The sequence below is a fragment of the Paramormyrops kingsleyae genome, chromosome 18, assembly GCF_048594095.1.
Source record: "Paramormyrops kingsleyae isolate MSU_618 chromosome 18, PKINGS_0.4, whole genome shotgun sequence".
NCBI lineage: Eukaryota > Metazoa > Chordata > Actinopteri > Osteoglossiformes > Mormyridae > Paramormyrops > Paramormyrops kingsleyae.
The window spans coordinates 20,354,413-20,368,159 of NC_132814.1; the positions used below are offsets into that span (position 1 = coordinate 20,354,413).

The following is a 13,747-nucleotide window of genomic DNA, read 5'->3' on the forward strand; positions in this document are numbered from 1 at the left end:
GTAATACTGGGCCCTCTAAGGATGACTCTGTGGAAATAGTCATGGGCAATATTGTATTTTAAAAGGTTGTCTCTATGTTGTGCATAGTACTGTTTTAAAAGAGTTACTCTGTGGATAGAGTCTTGGTAATACTGCATTCTGTAAGGGTGACTGTAAATACAGTCGTGGTTATACTGTGTTCTATAAGGGGCAACACTGGATAAAATTGTGGGTAATCATAAATTCCATAAAGTCGACTGTGCATATAGTTGGAGCAATACTGTATTCTGTAAGGGTGACTGTGGATAGAGTGTAGGGTATAACTCGGTTCTATAAAGAGACTGTGAATAGAGTCATGGGTAATACTGCATACTATAAGGGTGACTCGGTGAATACAGTAATGGTCATATTGTATACTACGGTAGTACTGTGTTCTGTAAAGGGCAACACTGTGGATAAAGGTGTGGATAATCCTGCATTGAATAAGGGCGATTCTTTGGATAGAGTCATAGTAATATTTTGATCTGTAAGTTTTATTTTGTGGATAGTGGACTCTGTGGATATAGTTGGAACAATACTGTATGCTGTAAGGGTGTCTCTGTGGATATAGTCATGGGTAATTCTGTATACTATAAGGGGACTCTGTGGATTGATTCTTGGTAATACTCGGCTCTATAAGAGTGACTTTGTGGACAAAGTTGTGCACAGTACTGTATTTTATAAGGGTGACTCTATAAAATGATTGACACACTCCTAATGTATTTATGACACATACATCCGTGTTTTGCATCATAATATTTGCTTATGCAAAGTCTTTCTGCCTTGGTGAGGTTTCTCATAATCAACTGATTCTAGACAGTTGCTAGTTTGACTGGCCTTTTCTGGGACATAGGTCCTCTGGTTCACCATCTTGTCAGTGGCTAACTGTCTTGACTACGGAGCAGAGATGCACTCAGCCCTGAATGCTTGTTTAATGATGATTTAATTTGCAACAGTGTTCATTTAGGTAAATCTGAAGGCTCAGTAGTTTTGCCCCACTTTGAATGTGTTTTCCGCATTCCCAGCAAGGCTCTAGTCTGAGCCTTGTGCACGTGATGACAGTAGATGCACTTCTTGGGATTAATCTGGTCTTCTCAGGACAAAGCACACTTGTTGTTAACTACGTTATTCACCTTTGCACTAAAATATATTTTTTTGTTTCCAACTCCAGCTTGCATGTTGATCCTTTAAGATCAAGAATCGCATTGTTCTTCTGAACCCACTTCAATGTTAAGTACCTTCTTTGGAGTTTGGTGACAATAGTAGGTAGTAGATGGTTTTGTAGGCAAGGTCTGAAACTGCATATCTTCCATGAGAGTCCAGGCACCTACAGACATACATAAAGCTGCTTCATCACCACCACAGTATGCGACAAGAAAGTATCTTTGTAAGACCTCAATCTGTCTTGTAGTAACCGAGTTAATTCGGTTACATTTGTGCTTAAATGCCATCTGCATTTTCCCTGAATATTTAGTGTCTGAATCACAACTCAGTTGTGCATCATATGGAATCTTTTGTTTAACTTACTGTAATTACTACAACAGTTGTTCTGTCGTCTGTATGTTTGACATCTGGTTTATTTGGCATATAAATAGACAAGCTATACTTGACAAAGGTGGCATGAAGCTTGCAAAGGTAGCCTGCTTATCAAGTATCTCGCAGCTTTCATTTGTTGGTCTTAAATGTGATCGTGTTGTGTATGCATTACTACTACACTCACCTAAAGGATTATTAGGAACACCATACTAATACGGTGTTTGACCCCCTTTCGCCTTCAGAACTGCCTTAATTCTACGTGGTATTCATTCAACAAGGTGCTGAAAGCATTCTTTAGAAATGTTGGCCCATATTGATAGGATAGCATCTGGCAGTTGATGGAGATTTGTGGGATGCACATCCAGGGCACGAAGCTCCCGTTCCACCACATCCCAAAGATGCTCTATTGGGTTGAGATCTGGTGACTGTGGGGGCCATTGTAGTACAGTGAACTCATTGTCATGTTCAAGAAACCAATTTGAAATGATTCGAGCTTTGTGACATGGTGCATTATCCTGCTGGAAGTAGCCATCAGAGGATGGGTACATGGTGGTCATAAAGGGATGGACATGGTCAGAAACAATGCTCAGGTAGGCCGTGGCATTTAAACGATGCCCAATTGGCACTAAGGGGCCTAAAGTGTGCCAAGAAAACATCCCCTACACCATTACACCACCACCACCAGCCTGCACAGTGGTAACAAGGCATGATGGATCCATGTTCTCATTCTGTTTACGCCAAATTCTGATTCTACCATTTGAATGTCTCAACAGAAATCAGACCAGGCAACATTTTTCCAGTCTTCAACTGTCCAATTTTGGTGAGCTCGTGCAAATTGTAGCCTCTTTTTCCTATTTGTAGTGGAGATGAGTGGCACCCGGTGGGGTCTTCTGCTGTTGCAGCCCATCCGCCTCAAGGTTTTGCGTGTTGTGGCTTCACAAATGCTTTGCTGCATACCTCGGATGTAACGAGTGGTTATTTCAGTCAAAGTTGCTCTTCTATCAGCTTGAATCAGTCGGCCCATTCTCCTCTGACCTCTAGCATCAACAAGGCATTTTCACCCACAGGACTGCCGCATACTGGATGTTTTTCCCTTTGCACACCATTCTTTGTAAACCCTAGAAATGGTTGTGCGTGAAAATCCCAGTAACTGAGCAGATTGTGAAATACTCAGACCGGCCCGTCTGGCACCAACAACCATGCCACGCTCAAAATTGCTTAAATCACCTTTCTTTCCCATTCTGACTTTCAGTTTGACGTTCAGGAGATTGTCTTGACCAGGACCACACCCCTAAATGCATTGAAGCAACTGCCATGTGATTGGTTGATTAGATAATTGCATTAATGAGAAATTGAACAGGTGTTCCTAATAATCCTTTAGGTGAGTGTATATGCATCCTAACCAAAGCATGTAGAGAATTTTAACCTTCTTATTTGTATTGCAAATCTGCAGAAAATAAAATTGACCATTGTGCAAGTAATAAATATTTTTGTAATCTTCATGTCAGGTGCCATGAGTGTAGGCTAGTATACTGTGTTCCATTTTAGAATTTAAAATAGTTCTCAGTGTATATCTGCCAGGTTTCTGATTCCCAGTTTGCCATAATTCTGCCACTTTGAGGTGAGGAGTGGAAGCACTGGTACATGGATAATCACAGGAAAGCAGCTACACAGACACAAAATGCTCAGATTATTACCCTTTAAAATATCAGTCTATAAATGCATATATTTATAATATTGCAATAGAACTCTACAAACAATTGTTTTTACAGCTATTACGGTACCCTAAAAGGCTTTATCCTCCAGTTGCACAGGTACTCTGGAATGCTTTTCACAAATTCTGCTGTGTATAGAGGTGAGAGTGAAGCTTGGGGTCTGAGCACAGGGTCAGCCATTTATCCCACACTGCTGGACTATTTTTCAGGAGGTTAAGGGCTTTGCTCAAGGGCCCTGGGGTGATATAACTATCCTGGTGAGGAGGGGATTTGAAGCAATGACCTTCCAATCACAAGCACAGAAGCCTGCAGACCTACACATTACCTCCATGGCCTCTGTGGTCTTCTTGTTTATCTGTGCAAAGCAAACATGCCACAGAGTAATGATGTGGGTAACTTTTTATACACGGTGCAGCCACAGACTATGGTGTAATGCAGCAGGAAACCTCTTACACATGCCACAGAGTAGTGCCATGGGAGACTTTTTATACACGTTGCAAAGGGGAGTAACGCCGTGAGAGATACATCATAGAGTAACACCGCAGGAAATTTTTTATACACACCACTGAATATAGTGTTAAACTTTTTATATGCAACAAGGAGTAGTGCTATGGGAAATTTTTATACACTGTTTACACACCGCGGAGTAACATTATGGGAGACTTTTTATACATGTCACAGAATAATACCATGGGAGACTTTTAATACACGTCACGGAGTAACACCACGAGAGACGTTTTAAACACGTCACCGAGTAACACACGGGAGACTTTTTATGCACATTGCTGAGTAACACCACTGGAGACTTTTTATGTACGTCGCGGAGTAACACCACTGGAGACTTTTTATGCACATCGCGGAGTAACACCACTGGGGACTTTTTATGTACGTCGCGGAGTAACACCACGGGAGACTTTTTAAACACGTCACCGAGTAACACCACTGGAGACTGTTTATGCACATCACGGAGTAACACCACTGGAGACTTTTTATGTACGTCGCGGAGTAACACCACGGGAGACTTTTTAAACACGTCACCGAGTAACACCACTGGAGACTTTTTATGCACATCGCGGAGTAACACCACTGGAGACTTTTTATGTACGTCGCGGAGTAACACCACGGGAGACTTTTTAAACACGTCACCGAGTAACACCACTGGAGACTGTTTATGCACATCGCGGAGTAACACCACTGGAGACTTTTTATGTACGTCGCGGAGTAACACCACGGGAGACTTTTTAAACACGTCACCGAGTAACACCACTGGAGACTTTTTATGCACATCGCGGAGTAACACCACTGGAGACTTTTTATGTACGTCGCGGAGTAACACCATGGGAGACTTTTTATACATGTCACGGAGTAACACCACGGAAGACTTTTTAAACACGTCACCGAGTAACACCACGGGAGACTTTCTATGCACATCGTGGAGTAACACCACTGGAGACTTTTTATGTACGTCGCGGAGTAACACCATGGGAGACTTTTTACGCACGTTGTGGAGTAACACCACTGGAGACTTTTTATACACGTTGCGGGGTAACACCACTGGAGACTTTTTATACACGTCGCTGAGTAACACCACAGGAGACTTTTTATATACGTCGCCGAATAATTCCACAGGAGACTTTTTACATACATCGCGGAGTAACACCATGGGAGACTTTTCATACACACTGTGGAGTAACACCATGGGAGACTTTTTATACACACGGCGGAGTAACACCATGGGGGCCTTTTATACACGTCGGCGGAGTAACACCATGGGAGACTTTTTATACACGTCGCGGAGTAACAGCACTGGAGACTTTTTATACACGTCGCGGAGTAACACCACTGGAGACTTTTTATACACGTCGCCGAGTAACACCACGGGAGACTTTTTATACACACTGTGGAGTAACACCATGGGAGACTTTTCATATACACTGTGGAGTATCACCACGGGAGCCTTTTTATACACGTCGCTGAGTAACACCATGGGAGACTTTTTATACACACGGCAGAGTAACACCATGGGAGGCTTTTTATACACGTCGCAGAGTGACACCATGGGAGGCTTTTTATACACGTCGCGGAGTGACACCTTGGGAGGCTTTTTATACACGTCGCGGAGTGACACCATGGGAGGCTTTTTATACACGTCGCAGAGTAACACCATTGGAGACTTTTTTATACACACTGTGGAGTAACACCACAGGAGATTTTTTATACATGTTGCGGAGTAACACCACAGGAGACTTTTTATGTACGTCGCAGAGTAACACCACTTGAGACTTTTTAAACATGTCACCGAGTAACACCACGGGAGACTTTTTATGCACATCGCGGAATAACACCACAGGAGACTTTTTATGTACGTCGCGGAGTAACACCACTTGAGACTTTTTTTACACGTCGCACAGTAACACCACTTGAGACTTTTTATACACGTTGCGGAGTAACACCACTGGAGACTTTCTATGCACGTAATGTTGCAGGTGACTTTATTAACACACGGTGGAGTAGACATTTTATACACAGCAATGCTGTGGGAGAATTTTTACACATGCCACAGAGTAACACCATGGGCGACTTTTTATAGACACTGTGGAGTAATGCTTTGGGCGATTTTTATATATGTCACAGAGTAATGCTTTTTAAAACAAATTTAGTACAGCTGTTAAAATTACTCTCTTAATTACTAACCAAATGGCTATGAACCACTTTTCATTCTATGAAAATTAAACAGTAAATTTAGTAAATAAAAACATCTATGACTCTGAGGAACTGAAGAATTTGATATTTAAATTGTAAATAAAACAACAAAGCTGACAAAATTGTTATTCAGTTTGCAGATTCAGTTTGACTTGATCTTTTCCTTGTTCTTGATTACTGCTTACTTCCATTAGCAAACCATCAGCTGTAGTGTGACGGGTTAAAACAAGTCAGTGTGATCTCGTCTGCTGCAGCTTTGAATTAGGTTATGAAATTCATAACCAGAAGCATTTAAAAGATGGTGTGTAATAAAATAAAATGCAATTAATGGATTGTATAGCATGGACTCAAAGAAGCTGCAGTTTTAAAAACAATACAGCCCGAAATACACATATGTCTTGTACAGTAGGTGATGAAGTCGTGTAGAAATTTTATAGCTCGTCAATCTCATCCTCCTCTTCTACTTTTCCGGACCTCTGAGGCTCTTTGTGTTTTATTTGTAGACCACAAATAAGTCCCAAACTGCCCACAATGGTAATTTAAATGCCATGTTATCGTTCTTCTTGACAGTGCCGTTCCTTTGGGATATTGTTATAGTGTCTGCGGGTTAGGGCACTGTGCCTGTAATCGGATGGTTGTGGGTTTGAATCCTGGCTTCACTCTCAACTGTATATGTGTCAATGTGCCTTAAAGGATAATGAGATGGGATATGTGAAAGTACCTGTATGTGAGCAAATTAAAGTATTGTTTAATTTTCATTTCACACAGAGACTCTTTCTTAGGGTGCGTGGAGGACAGCTGAAATATTGTGATTATTACCTGTTTCCTGAGCAGGTCATTCTCGAGTGCAGGTCTTTTCAGTAATAAAGGTGATGGAGTGTTTAAATGCAACTTATGATGGAGGTGACCGTACTCGGCGTACTGCTGATAAACAGATAATTGGGTTCAGCATTCATCTTTGAATCTTTCTAAAAATGCATTTTAGACGGCAACAAGGCTAGCGAGCATAGGGTTGGTGGCATTGCAGACTGGGCAGTGCGCACAAGTCTGTGATGAGGGAACTCGCTCCCATGACAACAGAGCAAATGTGTGAGGATTTCGGGTGACAATGTGCTGCCATGGAAGTGAGGGATGTGACTGTCACTGGTCCAGTCTGTCCCCTGCTAGCTCCTTTAAGCGATGAACAAAACAGTTAACATTTTACAAACCGCTAGTTGTTTGGTGTCTTTGCCATTTTGTCTTGGGCAGTGTGTGGCTCAGCGGGTCAGGATGCTGTGCTGGTCATAAAAAGGTTATAGGTTCAAATCCCAAGGCTGGTTGGGATTTTACTGGTTGGGCGCTTGAGCAACACCCTAATCCAGGGAATGTCTACCCTCTCTTCTCCTGCCTTCATCTGCTAATTAAATAAAATATCATGTATTCTCACACACACAATCACTGTTTTGGTCTACCTGCCTTAACTTCAGAAACATTTAATATTTTCAGTTATAAAGTGCTGAACAACATGTTACACCTGCAGTATAGTCACTATATTTACTATCAAGATGTAACAAGTAGTAACAAGGTTTCGATTCACATCCTTATTGGTGCAGGATAGTTTAAGGGTGACCAGGTGAGGAACGGTTCTAATATATTTGACAGACATTGGAAGCAAGGAGAGAGGAATGGAAGTAATATATTCAAGTGCAGTAGCTGTTGTGCGCAAGTGCTCTTACAGATATGTTGGTGACACACGAGGCAACTGATAGCTTAACTAAATAGCAAAGAGCCCTAAAAAAACTGTAAAAACAAACACTAAATTCAAATAGTTTGGACTCGTTTTTATTTCGTGTCCTGAAAGGGAATGTTTGCTTTAAAGGCTGTGGGGTGTTTACTTTCTCTTCTTTGGAATGAATTCCTAAAAAGCACCCAATAGGGGGTGCTGTTCCTCACCCTCCACCGTTTAAGTTTTTGAATCGGTAGCTGTTGATCTTATGAGCATTCAGGCTGCACTATTTTATTCCCAGTTAGCGGTAAAAAAAAAAAAAGTGTGAGAGACTGTGAATCTTTGTGTTTATCCCAAATAAAAACGTTTTTTTCATTAAATAAGTACTGGTTGTGACACAGTCCATAGCCAGAAATACATTTTTCCATGCTGCTTCTTAAGCTGTGATTTAAGGCATCAGCACACTCAGATGGGTTATACAGAGGTGCCCAGGGACACTCTCTGCAATGTCACCTTTATGGGCATTTCAGCAGGTATCCTTGGACAACACTGATATTCATTATTTACATTTATCAGATGCTTTTATCTAAAGCAACGCATAAGTTTGAGAAGACAGGGTCAGAGAGTAGAGAGCCTAGATTCAGGGCCCATCAGCGATGTCCCTGGGATTTGGACTAGCAACCTTCCGATGAGAGGCAGGATGTCCTAAGACGCTGTGCCCCAGCGCTGCCCCCATAACACCACAACAAACTGTGCAGACACAGGTCAGGACTGCAGCCTCCATCTTCATGATGGCATCAGATGAAAGTTTCTGTAGATACTATATATCCTCAGACCAGACTTTTTAAATATCACTGATATTTAAAAAAAAAAACATTGAACTCACTGCAAATATGCCTGGGAGTCCATTAAACATTCAAAGCATTTTAAGGTTATCAGTTTAGACATTCTGCTCATATAGAATGTCATCTATAAATGTCTTCATTTAAAAACAAGCCTGTGTAAACTAAAGTGCGCATAATCCTGAAATAGTCAATATACACTAATTACATTAATTTCCTCAGCTGTCAAGATAGAATGTTTTCCATCACATAACATGTAAGACAGAATGAAATCATCCTAAATACACGCGATTCTATAATACTTTACGAAGCCAATAGCCACGTGATTCTGTAATTATGTTGGAGGATTCCTACGTAACATTATGAACTGTTAAAAGTTTATAAGCTTGCTATTAAATGTTCTTATTAAAATATATTATTTTTAATCCATGCCTTCCCACCGCAATATAACTGCCTCAGATTATCCCTTCTGTAATAAAAATGTGAAAATGACCTATTTTGAAACGCAATTAACGGGATATTCCTCGTGCATAAATATCCGATTCCCAGAAGAAATGCAAATATTCCGGACAGTGCAGGGCCTCAAACACGTGGTATCTGTTCGATTTGATCGACTTTTCTGTTGCACATGTTTAAGTTAATTAACTCGGTTCTTTTTTTATTAACAGATGCAGAGCAGCAAGGCTGCTATCGGCACCGGTAAGATGAAGCTGCCCCGTGCACCTGTCCCTCCTTCCTCACTGTCTCGAGCGGTTTACTGAAGCTGGTCGCCATAAAAAATACGTTATAATCAAAACACGCTCATAAACTTACACCAAATGGAAATTTTATTATTGTGTTATTAAATGTGCACTGGGCTTAAAATTCATTTTCAAACTGTACTCGTGATTAACGAAATGACTCAAGGCCTGTGTTACTGCTGTTTTACAAGTTTTTAAGAATGAAACCGGGAGAGTCAATGAAAGCAGGGATATATTTCATGGTTTTATAGTGAGTGTTTTGATATCATTTGCTACAAATTTACCTCTGGGATGTGTATAGTTTTATTTTCTCTTAAATGGCCGCAGCTTCCCAATGATGCGAATAGGCCGGCTATTGGCTCTGGATTGGAATCACATTATACACACTATACTATGCTACTTCTTGTTGACAATTCGTTTAATAGCTAAGTCACAGCAGCTTATCATGCTGCAGCTGGCGTGCTGGCCTTTGCTATCGAACAAAGAAGAGCCATGGAAATTACTGGAAGAGGAAGTCAGGCAGCCATATGAGGCTGCTCTGATCTCAATCTGCGGCCAAACGTGCCTTCCTGCACTGTAAAGTCTTATAATATTGGTTTACAGGTAGCGTAACCTCGCCTATTAAAACAATTTATATAGACCTGATTTAACTCAGGACATGGATTGTTTGATTTGTGTTATTTTCTTTCTATTTTATCAATGCATCATGTTGGATATATAATTTGTTACGAGATTATGAATTGGTTTAACCTGTATATAATTCTACTAAATGAAAATAAAGTTTGTAGATGTAGACGTGTTTGTTCAACTCGGAGTTTGAAACTTTCTTTGGTGCGATTGACTTTCCCCTCTCCCCAATGCCGTTGTTTGCAGGAGCCAATGTGTAGGTTAAGCATTAATTTTTTTCTGGTATTTTTAAAAATATAGCTGAGCTAAAATATCCCCACCATTTCGGTGCCAAACACCTGCAGGAAATCCTGTAGGAAGTGCGCCCTGCCGTAGAGCAGCGCTGGAGAATCACACAGGTTGGTATCACTTCGCCGGAGTAAAACTTACAAAGAAATGACCTCATAGCTAACAAGCTACATTAAACTTGGAGCTGTGGGTGGTATTTAGCCTTTAACTATAGGCGAAAAGTACTCAGGAACCGTATGAGCAGCATCTAGGGTAAAGGTGCAGTCGAGCCTCCGGTGTTGATTAATCGAAAGGTAGATGTTGGGGAGATGCTAACACAGAGAATCGTGCTATAAAAATATAATTTGTCACAGGTTAACAGTTTATGGGGGAATATGAGAAAACGCCTGTCATTCATTAAATGTATGCAATTCGATTTTTTCGGTGCCTCACTGTAACGAACAAACTAAACAAAATATTGATTAAATATTGATTAAAAATATGCATTAGCATAAACGAGAGCTGGCTCGTTAGCTATTAAGCTAAAGGAAATTATTCGTCGGTGTTTAGTAGAAAAATCCCATCTGCTGAAAATCAAATCACAAACACGCACACACACATATAAACAAATAAGTCATTTTCAGTTTTTAGTAAGATGAATAAGTTTATTTATTTTATTTTTTTCTGGAGTTGATAGTGCGCCCCATGATCCAATTTACAATTAAATTAATTCCACTATTTAAACGGCGCGCATCGATTCTCAGTTAATGCTGTTTCAATCACTGCCGAGAAATGTTGACGTTTACTTAAATTTCAACACTGAAACCGGAAAACATTCGTTTGTAAATTCATCTATAAACGAGGCAGTATATCAAATACTTTACACTTATTGCGCTTATTATTGTAAGATGCTGCGTGGTTAATATGCAAGAACATTTTAATTAGGTAAACATGCTTGAAACCCCCAAACAAACATAAATAAATATAAAATATGTATAATGTCAGAAAAGAGATCCATTATTTCAAGAATGAATACGAAATGAGGATTTCGTGGACCTACAGCTTCTTGCTGGTTTTGTTCCGGAGGTTTGAAGAACCATTACAGCATTACCCAAAAAAGCAGGGGCCGGTAACTTAAAGGAAAGACGAGGGCAAATCCCAGCTGGCGCGTCCAGAACTAGCACAAGAATCAGAAGCGTAATACAATTTTTTCATTTTATTCATCTTCATTTTCGCGATTTCTTTAAAGGTTTTAGGAATATTTAGAAGCCTCAGTGAAGTAACAAAACACTGACACTAAATAACTATTGTATTTTGCATGTTTAATGTATTAGTTTCTTTTATGTCCAAGGGCATTTGCATGCCTGTTAAACAGTAAGCATGTGTGGAGGGAATGAAGTTTTAATACTTGCCACTTGCACAATTCGCTTGATATGTAGGCCTACGGAATGAAAAAAAAAGTATATGTATGTATATATATATATATATATATATATATATATATATATATATATATATATATATATATATGATAAGAAATTACATGTAAAAATAACTTGAAAGACGATTACGACGTGCTATAATGTTAACGTTTATCTATCATCTATCTATCTATCTATCTATCTATCTATCTATTAAATTGCTATAGATGCTACTTGAGTTGTTATTCGCTTTTGTTTAAATGTCATGAGATCAGACTTTGGCGAGTTTTGGCAATCGAAATTCAAATCTGAGAGGAATCTTTCCAACGCATATCCGCTGGAAATTGTTCTGCAATTCAGGACGTGCTGATTTCGTTTCCAGAAGTCATACAGGCCGTGAAGTGCGGAAAGGGAAATAGACTGTGTTTGTGTGTAGGGGGGGGGGGGGGAGTGAGAGCGAGAGAGAGTGTGTACGTATGTATATATATATGTGTGTGTGAACGCATGCAATACAGACGATACAAAAAGCTTTACGATTTTTCTAACATACAAATGAAACATTAAATTAGTTCGCCTCGGGGCTTCATTTTTCTATTTCTACATTATAACTAGTTATTGAACTAGGTGCAAGATCTAAAAGCCATTTGTGTGGAGACAGATTTCATTGGTGTTCCCTCATCAATAACTCCTTGGCAGTGAACTATTGGAACAAGTCAAACGCGGGAGGTGAAACGGGGGTCAGGCTGTCTAAGTATTATTAAAATGCGTCCAGGACACTGGTGGGCTTGGCTGGGGGTGGGGGCTTCTTGGGTCGTGTTCAGACTGGTAAAGGTGCACAGAAGTCAAAATTGCATCTTCAAATTTGCAAATGCGCACTAGATATTCGAGTAAACGTTTTGTCCGGCGCTGTGGTCTCTGCTCCATTAAGATTACATTACTGCCTATGTTGATTGAAAACACGGTTATTTACCTTCTTTTTGAATCACTGTTAAAATTATTATTCCAAATTATTTTTGTCAGTCTTTGAGTTGATAAACAAAAGTATAATGTTAGTTTGTCATTTTACGTCAGTTTCTGGTAACACTGGATAAATGCGTTTTACAAAGTTGAGTTTACATATCGATTATAATATAAAATCCGTTATTTGTGCCCTTTAACGTTATTTTGTGCAGGAGCCAGATTGATAATTCTGGCGGGAGAACCGGTAGGTTACCGAGCGGTCAGTATGGTAATGGCTAGCACAATAAAACCCCTGGGAACAATAGAAACTTATTTTTCATCTCCTCTGTCACGCGACCGCTTTGTGTATACCGCGTTCGTGGCTGAATATTTATACTGTGGGGGCCACACCAAAGATTGGGATTACATAGAATTTGAAAGTGAAAGAGGGAGCTTTGTATCATACACGGTCACACAAATTGTTCGTGCGTGTGTGTGTGAGAGAGAGAGTGTGTGTGTGTGTGTGTGCGCGCGCCCTCGAGTGTGTGTGAACGCGCGTGCGCTTGTGTCCTAATCACACCTCAACCAGGCATGTCAATTCTCCAGTATCGATAAGCCAGCTATCCTAAACGAAAGCAGAAAGGGAGAGGTTAGAATGATGCTGTCCTGAAATGACGGGTCTTTATCTGAAATGTAATTTGTACGAACATTCGACCTTAGCCTGAGTAAAGAAAAAGACTACGGCACACTTCGCTTTCTCGTGTCTCTTTCTTTTTTTGATGATAAGTTAAGTTTTCATTAAGATGGATTCACTCTTATGTTACTTTTGACTTACAACAATTTGTATTTTATAAATATTAGAAAGTACACTGTCTCCCGCATGCTAACGCAGCTACTCTTCTTTGTTTGGAATAGCACGCGATTCTAAATGTGTTCTTAAATTGATTTAGTATATTTCACAAATCCATAGTCCTCAGAATATTACAATGAAATGAATATTCATGTTTGTCTTGTTTGTACAAATAACCTATAAGTCTGACAAATCATATTTCAGTTAGCATTGATCTGCCTTTCAGATTAAACAAAAAGGATGCCGTCATGTCTAATAACCTAATTTACAAATGTATCTGATAACAATTAGTCTCAAATAATTAATTGTGCTTAAATAATATATGCGGAACACCTCATTGAAGCTTTGTTGGACATTTTTTGGACACTATTCCACATGATAACC

At 39.9% G+C, this 13,747-nt stretch overlaps 1 protein-coding gene across 2 annotated transcripts in view; it reads left to right on the forward strand.

Moving 5' to 3' along the window:
• Positions 1-13,747, forward strand: part of LOC111837138 (homeobox protein Hox-A3-like) — a 59,743-nt gene that overhangs the window by 16,607 nt on the left and 29,389 nt on the right. For both annotated transcript variants that reach the window (XM_072702263.1, XM_072702264.1), the window contains exons 2-3: positions 9,188-9,218; positions 10,231-10,284. In XM_072702263.1, coding sequence (XP_072558364.1) covers positions 9,188-9,218; positions 10,231-10,284 — 85 coding nt within the window. The remainder of the gene's footprint in view (positions 1-9,187; positions 9,219-10,230; positions 10,285-13,747) is intronic.